Genomic DNA, 23,940 nt, shown 5'->3' with positions numbered 1-23,940 from the left:
CATGCATCCGCGGTTATCTGATGCGCTCTACAACTTTATAATTGACATGTTAGATTCCCGCAATAATAAGAGTAGACCAGATAATTAAAAACATTCAGTGACTAAAACAATACTGCTCAGTACACATGACTGTTGCTAATATGCAGTCAATACGATTTCTTTAGCGCTTTTGGTTTTGAAAAAATCTTGGTCGCAAGTTATCTGCGACACCCGGTATATGCTGGTTCCATTGCATTCTGAGGTATGTGCCAAAACCACGGCCTAATTATGAAGCACGCTTTAGTGGTGGGACTTCGGATTACTTTTGCCTATCAGGGTAGGGGATCCTTAACGTGCCCCCAATGCACTGGGCAAAGACGGGACAGGCTGGTACAATCATAAATCGAGTACAATCGCGATTCGCATGATTGCACCTCTAACATGGCAGCCGTTGTGATAATGCCGCTTCTTTGCGTCAGTGTTCTGGACAGGATTGACGGAAGATATAATTTTCCGTTATGTTACTGTACTTGCGGTTATGTATTTTTGCTGTTAACATAATTTTTATAGACTTGTATTTGACCCCCCGCCCATTACACAATGCTTTTGTTGCGGCCTGCAAGGTGTATGTAAATACAACTGTTTTTACTCAGTCCATCTGTTCACTGCTTGTCTGCAGACGAGGAAGTCGACATGGAGGAGCTCCTCGAGTTCTCTTTCGACCAGATCGACAAGCTCGCAGAACGCAGGGGAAAGACGATCGCCACCACCGAGAAGTTGCGTCTTTGGGAGTATGTGCAGCAAATGAGGGTACGTGCGCATAAGTATTGTGTACTCGAGCGTCGATCACCATTGAGGATGAATATCGAAGATGCGAACTGCATTTATAATCATTGGGCATCGCAATCTGTAGTTTACTCTCTAAAAAAAAGTTTACCCCTTTTGGGGCTTCTCTTGTCCCACAATAAGTGATCTGCCTTGCTTGCGTTTCCTCTCTTGAAAACTCGGCGCTCGCTACCTTCCTGTAGAGAATGCTGTGTAAAGGCGATAACGCGCAAGCCGTTCGTGACTAGGCAGTACCGGGCTCGTAGTGTTAAAGAAATGTGGCGAAGACAGGTGATGATTGTTGCTTGAGGGAAAATACAACCCAAACGGTGTAAACTTTTGCTGGTGTACAGCTATATGTGATGGCTTCCATTCCACATCAACCTGGTTCAAATACGACTGCTTTACAGGTGGTATATATCCGTGAAGCCTCATTCAAAGTGCAGAATGTTTGCCGAGTATTTTAACGATGACTCAAGGAATCGGTGCGTTGGTGAAAATGTTCTGGCACACTTTTTCGTCTATTGTTTCATATAAAGGTGGTCCATAGTGGCTCCGTGCAGCTTTCATGAGCTATTTCGAGTATCAATTCCACCAGCAGGTGTGGCAAGTTCTCGCTCAGTGCACTACTAATTTCCTTTGCTTTCTTTCTTTTTGCATCCACGTAACCTCAAGGGCGCTTTATGATGAGTATGACCGTTCCTCACGAATAAGTGATTCTTGAGGATGTTTCGAAAACAATAATCGACGATGATGCTTTTCACGAGCACTGGTGCTGCTCTTAACGAGTGATGTGCCCTTGTCAGTTAATGTCTGCAGACAACGTAATTGTTTATTTCTGGCTCGTCCGTGTAACCAGCCCTCGGGTACTTGTATACCACGTTGGATCGAACACTCGCACTTGCATTGTATAGCACTCGACTGCCTCCTGCATTTTTGCACTGCGCAATAATTTTTTTTTGTTCGTAGTATCCTTGTCTTTCCTACATTTACTCGAGTTTCTAGATATTGTTTATGCAGACTCATTCACTTCGCTCTTGTATTTTGTTGAGATTTGATAGTGGACTTCGCCCGTTGCTGTCAGCTCATTGCCATGAGCTCTTCCTTCAGTTAGCTTTCAGCAATTGGCTGTCTACAAAAGCGACTGATCTGCCAGCGATTCCGTTCTGTAGCTCTGCACTTCCGGGAGTACGAGGGAAGAAGTTCGGAAGGCGGTAAACGACCCTTTGTCAATCTTAATCAGCCTACTGCATCGCCACCAACGCTATACCAAGGACGAGTTTCACGCTCTGCTGTATTCTCAAAAGCGTGCTCAATATTTAGGTGCTTTGTGGCTTGGGTACTTAAAGTAGCATAGACGCATTGTGCTTGATTTAAAAACTTTGCCCATGTGCTGTCTACTCTCTGAATGCGTTCGCTTTCTTCAGGGTACTTTATATGGCAGCACGTTAGTCTACAATTTACAAGGTGTTTCGGATAACTGTTACATCCTTTTGCCATGGCAACATACCTTTTAATATTGCTCGAGTTTGTATAGTTTCTATTATTTCTTACGTACAATCTTTTCAACTTAAAGAATTCCTCGATTTATTTGAAAACATCCTTCAATTCTCGAGATACAAAGTGTTCGTACTCGTATCCAGCCTTGCAAAAAGGTAAAGCTGGTGATTTTCGAGGTGCTAATTAGGCAAGTTAGGCTTAAAAGTGCAACTGTCATGCTCCTGGTAGTCATCCATGTGTCATAGTTTTCGTCTTGACGCGCTACGGAAACGTGAGCGAATTATCTTGTGCAGCCGCGGTCTTCCTTGTTGGACGCGTTGAATGCACTCGCTTCTTCTTACTGAACAGCAGTGATTTGGGCTTTTTGGTAAGACATCGTGAGGCTTATAGCGCGTTAAAAAGACAAGGATGAAAGTGAGAGGTGCCATACAGGCGCTAAAAAAAAATAGCGCCCGTATGTGTCACGTCTCACTTTCGTCCTTGTCTTTTTAACGCGCTATAAGCCTCACGATGTCTTACTGAACGTAATTTCTATATCGTTAGGCGCACTAGAAGTGTACAAGCACTATGGTAGTAGTCAAATTTTTAAAAAAATATCGACAAAAAACCTACTAATCGAAATTCACAATATCGGAGGAAATAGCCTCTTTCATAACTTTTATAACTTCAATTGTATCTTCTGAAACACCCTCTGCATCTACGATAACACGTGGCAACTGCAATGTGACGGCTTATTTTCATGATTCGCAGTCGCGAGCACAGTGGACGCTTTATTTTTTTTTTCCTGCACCTTCACAGCGCGAGCAGCCTTACTGGGTAACCAAGGAGTCTGTGCCCTGGGACGAAGTTCAGGCCAAGTATTCACTTCCCAGTCGGTCTCTGTCGTCCGGCTCCTTCCATTCTCACCTGGAGCTCTCGGGGACTGGACTTGCCACGCCTCCACCTATGCTCTACTCCCTGAGCAAACCCCTGCCGCCAACTTCTCGTACTGCAGCCGCCAATGAGGCGAGTCTTTGCATCAAATTTATCTGCACTAAAAGCTCACCGGGGTATGCACATGCAGGCCGGTCACTTTAGTCGGCTCTTTCACTACGCAATTATCCCTACTTTTAGTCAGTGAATTACGCAATGCCTCTTGCGCCTGCACTTTTTTTTTTCTTTCCTCTCCCGTTAATTTCCCTCTTCGACATTGCAGCTCAATGAGGCTCGCTGGTCGAAAAGAAAGATACCTTTAGAAATTATAACCAATATGAAGGATCCCATGCGTCTGTTCGAATCGGTGAATTGGCGAATGGATATTTCATGTTTATTGAAATGCAATTACTTCTGTGTAGCTCACCGTCCTTCACTCAATGCACGTTGTGGTCCCATTTCGTTCACTTCTACTTTTCTCTGCTCCAAGGTGCTTTCTTTGCCGACTTCACTTGTTGCGTATAGTTCTACTCGTGTATTCGGCCACCTGTTCGCCCATTGTCACCTGCATACGGTGATATGATTCAATAATGCTCCCACGCCCATTTGCACATGCCAACTTGCATAAACCCAGTCGCCGAAGTTGCCGTGGTCTCGGTAAGGCATCACGCAGCACAAAATTAAATGAAGCTTCACTTTCAATAGTTTAGCTTCAAAAGTACTGTAACAATGGAAAGGGTGAAGAGGGTTTTGCAGGGCCGATTTGTGAACAGAAACCGTAATAAAGGTCGCTCCTAATTAGAGAATACGTTTTTATCGCGGTCTCTCTCTCCATATTACGGGTACTTATTTTCACAGCACTTTATGACTAGTAAACTACGGATGCACGCAGCCCGCTTGTATGTGCATCCTACGTCGATGAAAAAGCCTGGGAACCTTCAGCGTTTGCTGTTATCTAGGCCGGTGCGGTGCGCTGGCGGGAACGGTGGGCCTTCCCGGACGAAGCGGGGATGCGGCGAATACTTCTGCAGAATTATGCGTCATTGGTGGCGCTTGTGCATCGTCGCACCTTTTCAGGACGTCCTGACCAGCAACTGACAGTCGATGGTTGCATAGGCCTACGCATACATAAAAAAAAAAGTTCACTGATTCCGAAACTTAATAACGCGAAATTTGAGCGCAGCTGCATGCGTGTTCATTTCGCGATATAATGGCTGGCACTGACAAGGTCCCATGCGGCACGTTGCACACGGAGGTAGCTGTGGTGTGACTGCCTCGCTAATCATGACGCGTGGGCCCGATTCACAGGATCCGCCGCTCATGCAACGCTTGTTTCTATGTAGACGACGCAGGCTACTCTGGCGCCATCTCATAGCCATCGTCGCCGCAAAACCCGCCGTGCGCGCCACTACGCTTTTCTCACGCTATGACCCTATCATCCTCCTCCGTTTTATTCCTTATGCTTCCGCTGCATCCTCCTCCTGCGCTTTCCTTCTCGCACTTTTTTCGGTATGCTCGTCTTTCATCTCGCGCTGTGCTGGTTCGGTCGGTTAGATGCTGCGAAAGCTTCCTAATATTTTCCAGAATACCAGGGTTTATTGGTAGTTACCTTGCTTTATTTGATGCCGCTCCTTTCATTATATTTCGGATGGTATACACATGCTAGTTGCAAAAATGCCCATGCCTACACACGGCGAGTCCGTCTTATACGGTGCTCTTTCATACCTATTCCAGATGAGAAGCCATTCTTTCTCTAATATCACTTGTACTCACTTCTCTGGGACTTCCAAAGTTCTTGAAATGTACTCGCAATGATGTTGTAAAGCTGAAACAGCACTACAGAGCCCTAATTAAGTTGGCTGTGTCATTTAGTGACACGGCGAGCCCCTGCAGTTTTTACTTTCCTATTTAATTCCTCCCAATATTTTGTGTCTTCAGCTAACGGCAACTTTCTCTCTTGCTAGAACTCGTCGCAGCCCTCGAACCAGCAGAAATGCGATCCGAACGAACGCTTCACCCTGTCCGAGCAGTGGGACGCTGGTTCACCGCACCGGGGTCATGCTTCGGCAACAGGCTTCAAGAAAAAGCAAGGCTGGCAACGACTCCTGGGGAAGGTTTTTCATCAGAAACACAAAGATCCTTCGAAAGACGACGACAGTGGCGAATTCGCCTCCTTCTTTGCGGGTGTCGCCAACTCCTCTAGCCCTTGTTCGGTGGTATGGTTGAGCGCTGTTGAGCTCGCATATTTCTTTCATTTTCATCTGACCCTTCCCAAGTGTGCAGGGTAAAACACTAAAAATACCTCTAGTTAACCTGCCGGCCTTTCCACATATTCTGTCTCTCGTAATTTGTCGTACCGCCTTAATTTATGTGGACTAAAACTCCCCGACAACGTCGAAAATGCGAACTAGTGTACTTTATATCTTCGTGCACATTCTCGAAATTGCAGTGTTTCTTAGCTTTCATGGCGATTCCGTCAGTGTTGGCTGAACCTAGTTGCACTCTTCGTCGTGTCCTTGTAAACGAATACGACATCATTAATAAAGCGTATAAAGGGCGAGCCCTCCTCCACCATGCAAGTCGGCAGAACGAGTGCTGCACTTGCTATGTGCCCTTTTTTTTATGGTATCTTGTACCACTATATGAGAATACGCCCATCTGAACACGGTGACCTGTTGAGGGTGTTAGTGCGTGCACATGGTTAGCGCTCGCAGCCCGCGTTAGCCGAATGTCGTAGAATTACGCATATGTATCTTTTCTACCCAAAAGTGCGGAGAAATAAAAAGCTGATCGTGCAGTCCTACTTACGGCATCTCATGTGGGGCACTTCCCTCTCTGTTGACAGCCTTCTTTTCGTACGCATTGTGTATGTACAGAATAGTAATTTCTGAGTTGAGTAGCCTCATTGGTACTTCAATTAAATTTCATTCACTTCACAGCGGACAACTGTATACACCTTTTAAGCGCCGACATGCGTCTGTGAAAATGAAAGCATAGTGCTTCTATATAAGGCTCCCGAGCAGTTTAAAAATTAATACTTTCGAACCGTACGTTTGTCTCCGTAAACGGCACAGCATTTATGAATTTCACGGATTAGCCACTGTAGTAGGGTCGTCGATTTAAGGTACTCCAGATGTAGAGTTCCTGTGCTCCGTCTGCTTTTGACGCGCTGGATGTAATGACAAGAGTTGAGCAATTCTGTCTAATGTAATTTCAGTACGCAGTGGAAGTTGCCGCTGATCAGAGGTTGGGGACTTCTCTTATTTGTAAGGGCCATCAATCTTGCGTTTATCATTAATATGCGTGATAGACAGTGGGTGCAATAACAAAACGCAGCACCCGTGGCAACAAAAGCCTGAAGCAGCGCATGTAGTGTGCCATGCCAATCCAACTTAAGGATGTTACTGCTTCGTTGGCTGCTTCATTCTATGTAATGTAGGGTGTCGCATAAGCATTGCCAAGGTGCCTTGCCAATTCCGGTAACGTGCAATGCGCATACATTTGCATGTAATATGCGAAGTTGTTATTCTGTACGGGTTTCTAATGCAATTACTCCTGTATTATAGACGGCTGAGTAATGTCTTTTGCGTTGTCGGCGGCTGAGTACAATTTCTGATGGCATTTTGTAGTTGCACGCTTCTTTCGATCTCCGTACCCGCTCTGCTGCCTTCTGATTTTTTTTTAGTAAACTGAACAGCTTCTTTCTTTGTGCATTATGGTAGAAACCGAATATACAGGGTCGGAACATGCATTATCGCATGTATCTGCAGTCGCTGAAGGAAAGAAAATATTTTGAACCATGCGGCATGAGCAGTGATGTGGAAAGTTAGGCTAGTTAGTGATTGATCATCATACCTTGGTGGTGAAGCAGCGCACGGACACAGAACACGCACAAGACGACACTCGCTGCACTCGCAACTATTTTATTTCGGAACACATACTTCATATGTATATACCTGCGCACCCTCAGGCGTGAAAGAGAACCAAGCCAAGCTTAAAGGCATTTTTAACAAAATCACTTCTCCGCGCATACTCGGGCGTCAAAGATATGGCACCTGTCTATCGTGGTGTGCGATCCTATCGTATTTGCTGCACCCCTAACATTTTTTTACACAATACTTTTCCTTTAATTTACTTCCAAAAAAGGCAACCTCACCATGGCTTAGATGTACAGAGGGCTGACTGATACAACCCTCTCCCCTCTTGTGAATGTGGAAGGCTTCGATTATTTCCCTGGTCAGATGATCCTTATGGTGCAATAAAACTGTAGTGTCCTTGTAAAGCGGCCAGAACCCATGTTGTGAGCAGTGCCCTTTAATGTGGAAATTAGTGTTTCCCGCCAGTGATTTTTTTTTGTGTTCCAAAAGGCTTGTTTACACACCGACCCGTTTGGCCGATGTATACTTTTCCACACGATATGGGCAAACAGTAGACAACGGACGACCTGCACTCGACAAATTTTTCCTTATGCTTGACCGTGCCCTCAAAACCATTTACTTTTGTTTGTTATGCCTCTACGAGCCAGTCCGGCACATATTTTTCCGAGTTTGTTAGGCGCTGAAAAAACTACTCGTAAACCATATCTGCCACCTACGTTTTTAAGTTATGCGCAATTCTGTGTGCATATGGTATTGACACAATTTTTTTTACCGTCAATCTCTTTTCTGTTACGCTCTTTCTGATAGCCATTGCGCACATAACGAATCAACTTATAGGTTGATGTACACAATACGTGTTTTAGAGATCCTGCATATCTCTATTGCAACACTCCGCATGGTCCCTTATTATCGAGTGTTAGGCAATGTTAGGCAGTTATTATTTTTCTTGACCTACTAACCTTTTACCTTGAGTCCACCTTTGTACTGGGGAATAATGTTATGTACAGACAAAAGTCCGGTATATGTATAGGCTCAAAGGTAGCCCCCGGCTCTTAGCACGATTTTTTTAGATAGCATTGACAAAGCGATTGATGCAAACCTCAAAGGCCTTGCGGTAAAAGTGTTCAGTTTTGTAGACGATTTTTTGGCTATGTCGAACATGGTGTTTTGGACATGAGAGTAAAGGAGATCTTAAAAAGTGTTCAAGGACAACAGCCAAGGACAGCATTTCATGGTTGAGTTACCAAAGAATGGCAAGCGCCAGTTTTTAGATTTGCCGTTAACTACCACACCGGACCACATTTGCTGGTCATACACTCCACGATCGGGAAAACCCTTGCTTAGCTACAATTAGGGACACTCAAGTCTTAAAATGTGGCATAGCTTTCACGTGCCGGCGGGCGGCCTTAACCAAGTCTAGCCCGGAAAAAATAAAAGAAACATTCAGCCACCAAGTTATCAGACTAAAGAATGTAGGATGTGAAAAACATGTACGGTGTACATCAGCCTACAAGTTGATTCGTTATGTGCGCAATGGCTATCGGAAAGAGCGTAACAGAAAAGAGATTGACGGTAAAAAAAATTGTGTCAATACCATATGCACACAGAATTGCCTATAACTTAAAAACGTAGGTGGCAGATATGGTTTACGACTAGTTCTTTCAGCGCCTAACAAACTCGGAAAAATGTGCCGGACTGGACCGTAGAAGTATAACAAAAACAAAAGTAAATGGTTCTAAGGGCACGGTCAAGCATAAGGAAAAATTTGTCGAGTGCAGGTCATCCGTTGTCTACTGTTTGCCCATGTTGTGTGGAAAAGTATACATCGGCCAAACGGGTCGGTGTGTAAACACAAGCCTTTTTGCAACACAAAAAATCACTAGGGGGAAACACTCATTCCCACATTAAAGGGCACTGCTCACAACATAGGTGCTGGCCGCTTTACAATGACACTAATTTTATCGCACCATAAGGATCAGCTGACCAGGGGAATAATCGAAGCCTTCCACATTCACAAGAGGGGAGAGGGTTGTATCATTCAGCCATCCGTGCATCTAAGCCATGGTGAGGTTGCCTTTTTGGAAGTAATTTAAAGGAAAAACATTGTGTAAAAAAAATGTTTAAGGGTGCAGCAAATACGACAGCATCACACACCATGATAGATAGGTGCCTTTTCTTAGACGCCTGAGTATGCGCGGACAAATTATTTTGTTAAAGATGCCTTTATTCTTGTCTTGATTTTCTTTGACGCCTGAGTGTGCACAGGCATATAAATATGAAGTATGTGTTCTGAAATAAAATAGTTGCGAGTGTCGTCTTCTGTGTCTTCACTGTGTCCGTGTCAGTGCGCTGCTTCACCAGCAAGGTATGATGATGAGCAGCCACATCACACGCTCACTGCAGGTCTCCAACACGCCCACGAGACCTTCTTTCCGGTCTTCAAAGTGATTCGATGGCCACTCGTCAACAAAATTGATCGCGAGTGAAGTGTCCACCATCGTATGGATGCAGGTGAAATAACTGTCTGCTAACGGAAGCAATCACAGGGAACGGCCCCGGTACTCATGCCTTCGGCATGTTCGTAACCTCGAGCAGCGGCGCAAGTCGCGCTGTCGCCGTTTCGGTCGCTTTACGTAATCGTTTCTTTTTTTTTACGACATTTCAGAGATGCGGTTTGATAATTAATGCCATGTGGATTCTGCCCTTGTCTTCTCAGAGCCATGAAGAGGCATTGCCGTCTCCACTCAAGGGACCCGAGAAGAAACGCCCGACAGGATTCCTCCGGCGGTCTCTGCGCAGGGTAGCGACGGCTACACGGAAACGTGATTCGCGTGACGTTAAGACCGATATTTAGAGCATGCTGTAAACATTTTATTTCAGTTTATTTTAGTTCTGACGATTTTATCGCTTCCTCTGTGCGAATAAATGATTAATTCCCGGCTATTCCCTGTCTTTATTTCCACGCTAAAGAAATCATCGTGAAATCTGGGAAGAAAAAAGCCGGTCCAACAATAAATACCAGCTGATAATCGGATAGCGGAAGTGGAAGCCAGCGGATAATCGGCGAGAACACGAGTGTTTGGATAGGGGTTCATGACAACCGCCGGAAACATTGGATGTAGTACGGAGCGTTATCTAATTGAACGTTAAGTGATAAGTTCATTATCCAGTCACTCTTCGGTATCTGCAAAATATAACTAAGGCACCGTTATATTCAGTGTCGTCTTTAATTGGGGCTGCGTTCCTGTGTTTGTGGTATGCGCGCAGTCGCCGCATCGTCTCGTGTAATCTCGGATAGCGGTGGTGTATTGTTTTGTTGCAGTCTGGTGGTTACCTGCAGTAGTTCTTTTCTTTCTGCAGAATATTATTTCCTGTATATCTCCTATTATATGATTGACAAATTACCTTATCCATGACGTCAACGTTTCTTTATTGATTGTGGCATCAATACCGGTGAGCGCTTACGGCGTAATCGTCGCTCCTGAGCCTAGCACCAGTTCGGAAGTAAGCCCGTCCCAATTCGCGGTTATGTACAGCGTTGTATACTGAAGGGTCTGTGGGGAAGTGCATGGAGGCTGATGCCAAAGTGGGGCTAGGGCTTTCTCCTTCCATATATTTATATGCACGCCTTGAGTGTTGAGTAGCTTCAATTCTGCAAGTTTTTACTGTAGTTTTTCTTTTGTTGGCAAGCCAAGGAATTCATCGGAAAATTACTGGCGTTTGATATCGAAAAGAAAGGTAATGTTTTGGCACTGTCCTCGTACATTGCTGACATGGGTCAGCACTTGTTTATAAGGATTGTTAATGTTTCTCTTGATACAAGTACATGAAAGTTTTTAGAGCCTTGTAAACTGTCTGAATGAGAAGCAAACATCTATACACAGGAGTGCTTAACGGTTCAACATTACATCACCTTAAATGGCGTGCAACACGACATTTGATCGCTGAGGCTTTCCTATGGCGACAATGAGGGTACAAAATTAGGAGAGTCGTGGTCAATTCGAGTAATACTCAATTTCAAATCGCGGCATGTACCATTGCCTGCAGTACCCGATCGCGCTCTTACCACTACCTTGGAGCGTCATAGTTAACAGCCAACTCCGAAACCCGTTTTTATGAGCTTACCAAGTTCGATTATGCTGAAGGGATTAGTTTTTTTTTCCCGCATTCAAAGTTGCTGCTCCCGCGCACTACGTTCCACTCGTTTGCGGGCGAGCGGCGATGATGCAGACGTGCAGTCTCGGAGGGCATGTAAAGCCGCAGCACCTTATACTAAAGTTGTACCAAGTTATACAGCACCTAGTGAAGCGCCATGCTTGCACATCGCTTATTGATCGGTTCAGTACCGCGAGCCAGAGATGGCGCCAACGAACAGTCATTATTGCTCTTGCTATAGATGCTTTAAATAAGGCGCGTGGATTTCCGTAACTGAGAAAATGGTGGTTGGGCGGTGTGTGTGCAGGTCGTGGGACAATCGGACACGACATACTATGGAAAATTACGAACCATAGTTCCCTGCTTCACGTCAGCTGATAAGTGTAAGCGCAAGGCAAACTTGGAACTCTCTCGACCCGCAAATTCTGACTGTCGTAGCAGCAACAGTGTGCCGCGTCACGCCGCCAGCATCTCGGTAAATGTTGCCAACAGCGAAAAAAAAAAATTCGGAGCGCTGTACTGCCAGCGCAGTTTTGCGGCGAAGATTGAAATGCTGGATCGCCCAGCTTCCCGAACTATCAATTGGCCGTCATCAACTTTGTTGCACTTTATTCAGATCGCAGTTTGCGAGTTGTGCAGTATTTTTGAGGCTCACCTGTGTTCTCACTTTATTTCGGAACAAAGTATTTTTCGCACATTAACGTTGAAATGAAGAAAATCGGGACATAAGTGAACATGCAATGCACAGGACTTATCCCGTGTGTGCCACAACATTGCGGTTATTTTAGTTCGTCACTCACCGTGGACGCATTGATATTCCATGGTCCTTTCTGCCAGAGAGCTGTAAGAAAATGCCAGCAGGTATACACGTATAGCACTCGCAGAATAAGTTGTCCTTCCCACAATGTCTTGTAAAGAAGCCGGCTGTAAAGGTGTTTACTACATAATTTCGTATGTGTTTGGGCCTCTATAGCAGTTCGCATTTGCTGTGCCTTGAAAAGCGGATGATCAGACCTAAGATTTTAGGGCGAGACTGAAGCCAGAGCATATCCAGCTTTTCTGGACGCGTACCAACTAGCGCTCCAAGCGGCCCCGGCACAAACCTAGCACAAACCTAGCACGGCACAAACCTAGCACGCGAATAACAATAACTGCAGATCGATTATTGAAAAAAGGCAGGTGACAGACATGTTCTAGAAGACAATCGACACGAGCCAAATGCAATGATCACGCTGTGGCAAGCAAGAATTTTGTTCCCAGAGTGGTTAAAGATTCAGCAATGGAAGCCTATGCAAACGACGAAAATTTGTGCTCGAGAAAAAAGCAGCCCCTGTGATGAAACTATGGCGTCTATCGTAAAAGCCGCTGTAGCGTATGTTGTCCGGAGACTCGGCTTTCGATTGATGCCTATCTCGACTCTCTACAAATGGCGTAACACTGTTCCCAAAAGTGATTTTGGAAACACAGTCGTGCAAGTTCACGTGGCATCTATAAGAACCCGAGCGTATCACTCACTAAAGCGTTGGAAGCCTTGGTTGAGTCGTTTAATCGCTCGCACCTATCGTTCCGCGTCATGCTGGCAGCGGTTCGATGCCGTGCTGAGTCACACCTCTTTCTTTCTCACGCTACGTAGGACTCGGTTCGACAGTCTTCCACCAGATGGCCGAAACACAACTCAAGATTTGGTTTCAATTTTTTTTTTTTCAGGAGTGCCCTTCAGATATTATATTGTCTATTTTTGCTTCCTAAAACGTACTAAAGGTTGCTTATTTGTTAAGTGATCACTTTTATTATCAGATTTTATTCCTTGGACAACATAATAACAAGCATGTGCGTTTCTTTGTGTTACGTTAGAAAAAATACTATCGTGCCTTGTAGCATGGTCATACTCAGGAATTCTGGACATTGCACCTTCACCATCCTGTGGAACTTCACGGCAATGCACATGCGTAACTGAATGGGCAAAATTTTTAACAATTGTGTTTCTATATAATTGCTGCGTAACAAGCTTCAACTGTCTGCGCCAATGGGTTGTCCTTTGTAACAAATGCATTTATGGCACTTAGTCGGAACATTGGTGGTGCGTTAAAGCAGTGTTTTGATCAGGGATGGGCGGTTGTGTCACAGGACAGGAGCAAATGTTCTTGCAACTTCTTAGCAGAAGGCACATTGACTTGAAGAAGCGATTTGTTACAGCTGGAGTTTTGAACGGTAATGGCAGAGCGAGTGTCATTCAATCTGTTTGCACGCGTATGTTTTTGTGAAGCAACAGGGAAGGAGAGGAAGTATATATGGATGTGCACACCTTGAGCGTGCGCGCGTGTGCACTTGTATTTGCGTGAGCGCCTATGCTTGTGTCTCAGTATTTGAATACGCGTGCGCATGAGTGCGTGTATGCGTGTGCGAGCATACGCGTGTTTGTGTGTGCATGCGTGAGCGCGTGTAAACGTGTATGCGGACGAGCATTTGTCGCGTGCGTGCATGCGAGCATTTTCCCGCTTACACCTACTCTTGCGATTGAACAGAATATAGAGTTTATTTGCACCCATATTTACATATACGAGACAAGAACGACTGACATTGCATTTATAACATTCTCTTTGTAAAAGCGAAATAAATACAAAAAAAAGAAAATACAGTTCCCTTCTAATCTGTGAAGAAGTATGACCAGCGAAGCTAAGTATGTGGGCCCTTTAATGGCGAACGGCACCTCCGCTGTGAGTTGGCCCGGCATTCCACTATCTTCGCAATTTTGTTCTACACGCGGACACGATAGTGGGGAAAGTTGCCCTTAAGGGGAAGCTTTAGCTCGGGTGGTCCTATCTAAATACATGTAAAAATAGAATTCATTTTTCTCGGCAACGACTGCGCCAACCTTGATGAGGTTTGTTGTGTTTAAAAGAAAAACTTAAAATGTTATTACGATATCATCGAGCGATGCTCAAGAGACGAGCCGCCGCGAGAACGACGAAGTTGGTCGGTGCCCTTGGCGCGAGCGAGTGTCGGCCTGGCTACCTGGCTCCCGTGTAAATTGCGTGTAAATAGCCTCTTTCGTCTGTGTCTTTCCACACGTAACATTCTGGTGGAGGGCAGCGATCCCCGTCCTCACCACGGAACTCCGAAGTGGTCGGCACACCAAGCTTGTAACCATGCCTCCCGGTGACGAGCCCGCCTCTGCGACGGCTTCGGCTTGTCCGACTGCTCCAATCGTCACGGTGGCCCCACATCGTGACTCAGATGTGTTCTCTGGCCAGGAGGGACAGGATGTCGACGACTGGATGAAGCTCTATGAACACACCAGTGCTAAGAACAGGTGGGACCCAATGGTTATGCTCGCCAATGTCATCTTTTATCTTGGCGGCACCCCACACGTGTGGCACCAAACGCATGTTGTCGAGATAACCAGTTGGGACAGTTTCAAAGAAAAGCTACGGGAACTGTTCGGCAACCCCATTGGGCGCAAGGCTGTCGCGAGAAAGGCTCTTGCGTCTCGTGTTGAGTCATATACAGAGCCATACGTTTCCTACGTCCTCGACATCTTGGCTCTATGCCGCAAAGCTGACGATAATATGTCCGAAGGAGATAAAGTGGCGCATGTGCTAAAAGGCATCGCCGGCGACGCTTTCAATTTGCTTGTTTTCGGCAACGTCTCGACTATTGACGTCATTATAAAAGAATGCTGTCGCCTTGAACAAGCTAAGAGCCGCCGTATCTCACACGACATTGCACTGCTACCCAACACTGCTGCTACGTCGACATGTGAGGGTTGACCGCGTCAGACAACCCCCTGTGACGACGTCATCCGAATTGTTCGCCGTGAAGTCGAGGTCGTCTGTTCGCCAGCTTTCTCCACGACACCTCCCGATCTGCCAGCAACCACTATTGCGATGATTCAGGCCGTCGTCAGACAGGAATTTGAAAACATGGGTCTGAACACCGTGTGTTCCACGTCTCGACGCAGCGTTCCCCAGTTCTCTAGCGGTTCTCCTCGTCCCCGGCAGTCCTTTTCTGCCACATCTCGCCGCAACCCGTCCGAATGGCGTACCCCTGATGACGGGTCGATCTGCTTCCACTGCTGTCGCATCGGCCACGTCGCCCGTCACTGCCGCAACCGATGGCCACCACCTCCTCGGACTTGCACCGCCACTTATTCCCGCACCTTTGGACCTTCTGTTCCCAATGCCACCCGCCATGAACCCACTGCCGCTGATGTCCCTGCTCCGAACCTTCGCTACAGCCACTCGCCCTCACCTTGACGCCATCAGTCTCGTTCGCCTCAACCACGCCGCTTCTCTTCGCCGCCTATCGCCTCCCGGACTCAGCCGGAAAACTAGGCACTGCAGCTTCTGGAGGCGAAGCTGCGTTGTCGACCCTGCCCTCAAATCATCTGCTCACGTTTCCTACTAACCGAAACCTTCTTGACGTTGACGTTGACGGCTACCCTGTCGCGGGACTCATCGATACAAGAGCACATCTTTCTATTATGACTGCTGCCTTCCGACGACGACTGAACAAGCTCCTCACCCCAGCGTCGGCACGCGTCATCCGCGTTGCGGATGGTGGTACTGTGCCTATCATCGGCATGCCGTAGTGGGCCTATCACCGTGCCCTAGTAGTACGGCACGTGTCAGCATCGCCGGCCGCCATACTCCTGTCCTCTTCACCGTAATTGCCCATTGCCCCCACGACCTCATTCTCAGCCTCGATTTTCTCTCCCCACATTCTGCTCTTATTGACTGCTCTTCCAGTACCCTTCGCCTTGAGTTGCCGATGCTCGCAGAACCTTCTGACGCACCCCACTGCCGCTTACACCCCACCAGCTTTCTTCGCCTGCCGCCAAAGTCCATAGCCTACATTGAACTGTTGTCTTTCCCACCAGTTCCTGATGACGAGTACCTCGTCACTCCTCTGCTCGACATTCCACTACAGCATGACCTCACCGTGCCTAACAGTATACTTACTATTACTGCGAACCGCACTCGCGTGCCTGTCTGTAACTTTGGATTGGCAAAGCAAGTTCTACCGCAAGATATTTGCCTTGCCACCATTGATTGTCTCGGCGACCAATACGTGGCAGCGTTATCGACCGATGGTTCTCGCGAGCTTAGCATGCCCCTCGAGCGCCAGCCTCGGGTGCCAATCCCAACATAAAGAAAATGGTTGCGACGGACCTGTCCTCTACGCAGGCTGAAGACCTTTGCGAAGTATTATCGTCCTACCGCAATATTTTCGACTTCGACGATCGCCCTTTAGGCGGAAACTCTCGGACAGCGCGAGTTTTGTCGGGATCAGTCTGTACTCCGGAAGCGTCAACAAGATGGCCCAGAAGAGTACTTTGTCGGAGCCATTGTGTATAACTCTGCCACGCCTAGTGCTTTGAAGATGCTGGATTCCTCCATCACTTGGCTATCCGTCTTGCTACTGGTACGTTCAGGACTAGCCCCGTAGAAAGCCTGTACGTTGAATCCAACGACTGGTCTCTACATCTTCAAAGAATATATTTAAGTTTCTATTACGCCCTGTAGGTGAAATCAGATCTCCATCATCCATGCCATTCAGTTATTCACGACCTGTCCACGGCCAGGCTTTTCCGTAACCGCCCAGGCACTAGACCTCCTCTGTCCCTTCGGTTGCAAGCGTTGTCCGAAGAAACGGGCGCCTTAATTTTAGAAAATGTCATAATGGCAACTACGCGGCTTCCACCGCCTTGGGAGTGGCAGACTATCGAGTGTGACGCCTTGTTTGCAGAAATATCAAAACGAGCACCTGAGGCACACATACGTTCACATTTTCTTGAGCTTCAGGAGAAGTATTCTTGTGCTGAATTTTACACAGATGCCTCTAAGTCTCCTTCTGGAGTTGCTTACGCAGCACTAGGACCAGCATTTTTAATATCCGGTACATTTAACCCACATACATGTATTTTTTACAGCGGAGGCGTATGCAATAAATACTCTCTGCAGTAAAGCAAATCAAGCAAACGAATCTCACTAGGGCTATTGTGTTCACAGAACCATTGAGTGTAGTCCGAGCTATGTAAACTATGTGAGCTATGTTTCTATGTAAACATAGAAACACTATCTTTAATGAAATGTATACATTGTTATGCTCAGCTTCTGGGCTAAACAAATGGTCATCCTATGCTGGGTATCTGGTCACTGTGGTATAAAAGGCAATGAAGCTGCTGACGAGAAAGCTATCTCAGTAGCTTTTAACGAAACGGGCACAAACATACTCATCCCAGCCACTGATCTTAAACCATTATTGAGCCACAAGCTGAAAGTCCACTGGCAGAAACAATTGAATACTCAAATATCAAATAAACTGCACTCGATCAAACCCAAATTACGACATTGGATATTGGAGAGTACATCACGATATAACGAAGTGCTCTTTTGCCGATTAAGAGTAGGACACACTTACGTCACTCACTTTTACCTCTTGACTGGGGGGTATCCTCCGACTTGTAATAAGTGTGGCAAAAATCTCACAGTCCTGCACGTTCTTATTCAATGCCCTGCAATAGAAGCACAGAGGAAAAAGTATTTCACTTCTGCGCATCGCGAAAATATACCTCTTCACCCTAAATTTTTTCTTAGCAATGAATCGCTTTTTAATCTGAAATTAGTCTTACAGTTTTTAGCTGGAACAGACACTCTGAAAATTATTTGACCAGGGAATTTTTAGCGCACGTATAACAACCTTTATACTCAAGGGCTTTCTTGAAGCTATAGTGTCATTGTTATGTTTTGTGGCACCATGCATTTAACGAAATCCCATTTCCATAGCCCACAGCACTACTTAGTCATTGTCATTATTTTAGCACCCATATATTTCATGCCATTTACAGCGATTGGTTTTAGGCCCTTTTACAGCCATGTCACATCTACCTTGAGGAATTCATTGTCCACGCCATTCACAATACATCGTTAACATTACCACTAGTCATGGCGCTCTATGGCCATACCTGGCCCTTGCGCCATAAAACACCATACATCATCAGGCTCTTGCCTTTCGCCATACACACACAGTTAGGACGCATAATTCTGTACAGAGCTCAAATATGAAAAAAAAGGAAACTTGATGAAGGCTTGGCTATAACTGTCCAGTGTCTATCCATGTTTCTCGACGTCGTGGGTATTTGGTCAGGCTGATAGCTTGACTTCGATGCCAGTCTTATTTCGAAGCACGAGCTCGCAATCCAGCTTGAGTTGGTCGCGGGGCACTAGCGAGCCTACGCTGAACCGCCTGAACAAGTTGGACCCCACAATCTTCTGTTCCACGAGCGCGAACCGCTGGCCTGCGAGGTGAGGATATGGAGAAGGAAACTGAGCACTGCTTAAGCAAGGAAGGAACACAAAGCTCTTGCTCTCTGAAAGCGTTTGCAAACAAACCTTCCTTACTTTCACGTAGCAAACCGCTCTGGTAGTACAGCTAGAATACTTGTAAACGTCATTTTCCCCTCGGGGTAGTAGAAGCATCGAGCGGTGGACGATAGCAGTTGATATGCACAATCGGATAACCCATGTTTCTACCTTGTAATATTCGTGCAGTCTGAATTATAGCGCGGAAAAAGAAAATAAAGCACGCACGCACGCACGCTTATTAGCGGATAGATCCCCTATTTTTCTTCTTTTGTGTATGCTATATCGTTTGTTTTCTCATAAAGAATAATTTGGCACTGCTGCATATACCCCGTTTTATATCATGCTCTACGAGCAAAACAGACTTCGATGCTGCTGGTGGTGTAGAAGCTCACGGGTTTAGCCTGGTGTGCATGGCCGGAAATTGTTTTGCGTGAGCATCGCTTACGTTGGCAATGTAGGTTTAAGCAAGCGTCCATTAACTCTGTTCTCGACGGAAGGCAACCAACAGGCTTTAAATTCATTCCCTGATAACTCCAGGTCCTTCAAGGTAACACTACAGCACATAAAGCTCGCGTAAGGAAGACCCGTCGTCTGTAGGCTAAGAAGCTCTTTCTTAGGGTGTGCATAGCAGGCTCGAAGTAATGCGTGCTTGCTCTTGTCGTTCCGCTCGCTTGGCATTCTATTCTAGTGTATCCCATGGAGGGCCGGCGACAAGCTTTTATAGCATTCTCGCAATTATATTATTACTCACTTGATTACTTAATCAATGAAACACGAAGAAAACCTCTTCGTGCCCACTGTGAGTTTTGACTGCCGCCGAAACAAACGTTCAACTGGGCACTCGCCAATGCAGTTCCGAGGTCCAACTGAAAACGGCACATAGGCAAATGGATGCCTTACCAGGCTGTACTCCGACAGGAAGCGATCAGGCCGAAACTCTTCCGGTTGTCTGAAGGTCTTCGGATCTAGATGAAGCGTGTACGAGAAAATGATCACGATCGCGCCTTTCGGCACCACTCGCCGGTCTGATCCCGATACGAGAAAGGAATCAGAAGGTTGGTCCGCTGATCTTTAAATAATACAATAACAGTTGCTTCAAAGCGCAGTTAAGGCCCATGCACAAGGAATTCTCGACTTAGCTTAGCCTCCATCAATTCTCAATGCAGCGGTATACATGCTTTGCTGTCTGGATGGAGTGCATAAGTGTGCATTCTGTGCATATTGTTCGCACTTTTCATTGCTGTGTAGTATGAGAGGGAATCCCTCGCTTTCTTTTGAAATGCATAAGTGCCTTCAAATTTTGTTCAATTTAAAAGAGTTTATGCAACTGTTGTTTCAACAAGAAAGAGTTCACACTTCTGCGTATACCTGTCATGTTCGAACTCAGACCTGCTTGGTGAAACTCGCTTATCACTTAGTAAAGTTTACTTCACAACGAATTAGGCCGGACCGCCGCCAACAAGTGCGTTGAGCCAACTATCTCATCCTTGGATGCCCCAGGCGTTTGCTACACCCGTTGTGCGCCTTGAAGCAACTGATCAGCCTGGCCGCCGTAGCGTATCGCTCACATGTGAGGCGTGGCCTCGCATGTTTATTTGCGTAAGCGCCACCTTATTGCTCAGTGATGAATTTCTCTGGCGCCGAAGGCTGCCAGCCATCGCTAAACTTTGCACGGCCTCACAGGTTCTTAGCAACGCGCCTAAGGCTGCATAGGAACGGGTAGGTTGAGCTCGGTGGTGCTCGTTGGTGACCGTGTGTCCCAATTTCCTTCCAAGTAATTTTCACTCCTGAATATATCTGTCATCTTGTTGCTTTTATTGTCTCGTTACCTGGCTACTGTGTTTGAAACTCCTTTATGGATCAATGTGTTCCAGCGAATGGGCCTTGTGGAATAATTGATGCTTGAATGCTTTTTCTATGTTAGGTTTGAAATTGAACATGGCTGTAGGTATACCTTCCGCAAATAGCAAATTGTGTGTAACATGCATTGGATCAATATTTACATGGTATAGCACCCCCTATATTTTATTCTTTGTTGAGAAGTAGTTCCTTTGTTCATGTGGCGTAAAGGTCGTGGACTATTCGGCTTTTACGGTGGTGACGTCAGTCTCTTCGCTGGCAAATGTATCTCTGTTCTTTGGCCACTTTTCAATGGCTATTAGTTTATTCAAAGTACGCCTAAAGGACTTAAGCCGAGGGGAGGCGGCAGTACAAACGTAAAAGCAATTGCGAAGAAGTAGTTGCAAGAAGCAATATGATGAAGTATAGAACAAAAGTATGCTAACACAGTTTAGCTAATAAGAAAGAAAATGTAAAATATACCAAATAAAAGAAGTAATGCATGGTGCACAATCATATGGGGGGAAATATGGATGCTCACATAGCGTACGGTATTAAAAAAAGTATTCAATAGTAACTCACAACAAACAAAACACTAATAGAAAGGCAACTAAATGACAGAGCGTAGCATGTCGTGAAAGTTTACAGGGTCAGTTTCAGTGGCAATTACAGTGAGCAAGCCGTTACGTTCAATGATGGTGCGGGGCATTAAAGAATGTGTAGAATGTAACGTGTGACCGGCGATGCGCTCGATTTCGAAGTGGTGATCCCGGCGTGAAAAGATGACAGCGGTGACTGGAAGTGCTCTTAATGAAGAGAAGCATGGTGATAAAGTTTGTGAAGGAGGCAAAGACGTTTTGGTTTGCGGCGAAGAGACAGCGCTTATAAATTGGCACGTGCTTTTATTGATTAAACGCTAGTGTAGGATGAATAGTCGGAAAAGATGAAGCAAGTATCCCGGTCTTGAACAGATTCAATGTCATTGGCGATGTATGCCTGACCCAGATCCCCCATTCCACATTCGTATTCTAGCTTCGGGCAGATTAGTGTAGTGGAAGTAAGTTTACGTATATTTACAGGAGCGTACTTTAGGTTGCATTTGATGACGCCAAGAGAATCGTTAGCAGCTGCGAGGGTGGAGTAAATGGGATGGTAACACGTTAGTCTTAATGTAAATGAATACCTAGATACTTATAGGTTTCTAGGAGTTCCACACTACTGAGTTATAAATGATACGGAGTGGAGACTCGGGAGGCTGGGTTAATAAAAGACATACATTTAGTTTTAGTAAGATTTAGGAGCATTAATCATGACTGACACGATGTGTTAACTGCGTCTAACTAATTTTGGAGGGCTACATGGTCGTTATCACAAGATATGTCACGATAAAGTACACAATCATCAGCAAAAAGTTTAATGCGGGACTAAGCACCGTTAGGCAATTCAATAATGTACGCAAGGAAAAGTAACGATCCGGACACACTCCTCTTAGACACTCCGGTGGTGATGTGACGAAAGGTTAAAAAAATATCATGTGGTTTTACGTGCCAGAGCCACGATCTCATTATGAGGCACGCCGTAGTGGGGGACTCTGCACTCTTAAAACGGTTGCACCCTTTGGGGTGTATATTTGTCCCACAACGATAATCGTCATCTGCCTTGCTTGCGTTTCCTTTCCTGAAAACTCGGCGCTCGCTACTTTCCTGTCGAGAATGCGGCGTCACACTGATAACGCGCTTGCCGTTCGTGACTGGGAAGTACCGGGCTCGCAGCGTTAAAGAAAGGAAATGCGGGCAACACGGATGACGATTATTGTTGTGGGACAAGATACGCCCCAAAGGGTGTAAATGGTTCTAAGAGTGTGGGAATTTGGACCACCTGGGGTTCTTTAACGTGCACCGAAATACACGTACACGGGTGTTTTCGCATTTCGCCCCCATCGAAATGCCGCAACCGTGGCCGGGATTCGATCCCGCGACCTCGTGCTTAGTCGTACAAAGCCATAAGGGAGCAATGTTGCCAATCTAGTGGTTTTCCAGCTAAATTTAGCGGCTTTCGGTGCTGTCCAGCAGAAAAATTCGTTCGTCTTGAAGGCGGCGGTTTTTTTTTAGCGATTTTCATGTAATGCGGGCTTCTTTTTTGGCCGTACTAAACGTTATTATTATTATTATTATTATTATTATTATTATTATTATTATTACAATAATTTGGGCTTCACGTGTCACAATAGTGTAGCTTATCCATTGCCCTTTGGAAGTAACAAGGAATTGAGCATGTTTTCATTAGGCTAAACATGATTAAATGTAAGTTAAGAAAGAAAATGCCCGCTGAGACGACAAGTGACATCCTTACTGTGTGGGTGGTCTCCCAACAAATGATAACTGCTGTTTAAGGTACACGCTGCCCGAGCACGTAGCTCGCAAGATCGGTGGGATGGAGGCCCATGGAGTCAGCGATGGGTCCGACCCTAGGCCCAGCCATGCCAGCCAACAAATACACACTGAGGACGTGCGACCACACCGAAGTGAAAGGGAAAAAATTGTTCTATCATTTTAATCCCCACTCGGTAGTTTGACCTGCTTTCCGGCCAGTGATTGTAGTTCATGAAGGCATATTTTTGTAAATTTTTTTTCACACCAGGTTTCCGCACTTTACAGTCTCACAAGAAAGTGGACTTATTAAAAGTCAGAATTTATATAGTTCACGCTACTAGGGACGAAAGATTTTTTTTTTCAAGTGAAGTTCTTGTTCAGCCGTGTTCTACGTACACGCAATGAAACATATATTCTGATCGTGATTTTGATTGTTGTCTGTATTTGGTTTTTCGCGGATTTTTGCTGCTCGTAACCCGGGTTTTAAAGTGTTTTGGGGCCTAGAGTAAGGAGTAATTTTATTTCTAGTTGGCGACACTGGAATCGAGGCGGAGGAAAGCTGAAAAGTGCCAGGAGGTTGTAACCGCGCTGCGGGAACATGCGCGCGGGGAGAAGAGAACGGTGGGGCAGCGGCAGGTCGACGGAGGGTCGATCTGACTTAGAAGGTGAACAGCCGCTTTTCGAAGACAGGCAACAGCGCAGCGTTTGCGGTGGGTTGTTCGCAACGTAGAAGCTAGACTGGAATGCTGAGCGGACGTTGGGTTGAACCAGGATGATACCTCCAGGCAAATCCTGTGCGGTGGGCCATTCGCACCTCGAGAGCGAATCGCGAGTGGCTCGCGGAATCGCAGTGTACACATTTGTGTATACATGACCTGTTCTTGCCAGTTTTGTCCTGCCTAGTGGCAAGGACAAAACCGCGAAAACTTAACCTTCTGCTTCCCCAATGTGGCTAGGTTTCCCTTTTGTCCGCTGTGTAAAGTTGAACACGGCCACTTTACCGAATGCACCGGCACGTTTGAGCAACGTGTTTGACCAATGCTTGGTGAAGATCCCGAGTTCCGACAGCAACGCTGAATGAGCAGCTTTTCCTTTCTCGTAATGTGATGCGTT

The 23,940-nt window shown here is 46.0% G+C and overlaps 1 protein-coding gene across 1 annotated transcript in view; it reads left to right on the top strand.

Moving 5' to 3' along the window:
- Positions 1-10,037, top strand: part of LOC135901123 (uncharacterized) — a 33,802-nt gene extending 23,765 nt beyond the window's left edge. The window contains exons 2-5 of the mRNA XM_065430798.2: positions 659-789; positions 3,103-3,309; positions 5,181-5,432; positions 9,811-10,037. Of these exons, the coding sequence (XP_065286870.1) occupies positions 659-789; positions 3,103-3,309; positions 5,181-5,432; positions 9,811-9,948 (728 nt within the window). The 3' untranslated portion in view covers positions 9,949-10,037. The remainder of the gene's footprint in view (positions 1-658; positions 790-3,102; positions 3,310-5,180; positions 5,433-9,810) is intronic.
- Positions 10,038-23,940: the final 13,903 nt, after the last annotated feature.

Source organism: Dermacentor albipictus, chromosome 1, assembly GCF_038994185.2.
Source record: "Dermacentor albipictus isolate Rhodes 1998 colony chromosome 1, USDA_Dalb.pri_finalv2, whole genome shotgun sequence".
Taxonomy (NCBI): Eukaryota; Metazoa; Arthropoda; class Arachnida; order Ixodida; family Ixodidae; genus Dermacentor; species Dermacentor albipictus.
The sequence above is the reverse complement of the archived record's forward strand: the minus strand, read 5'-3'. Positions and strand labels throughout refer to the sequence as shown.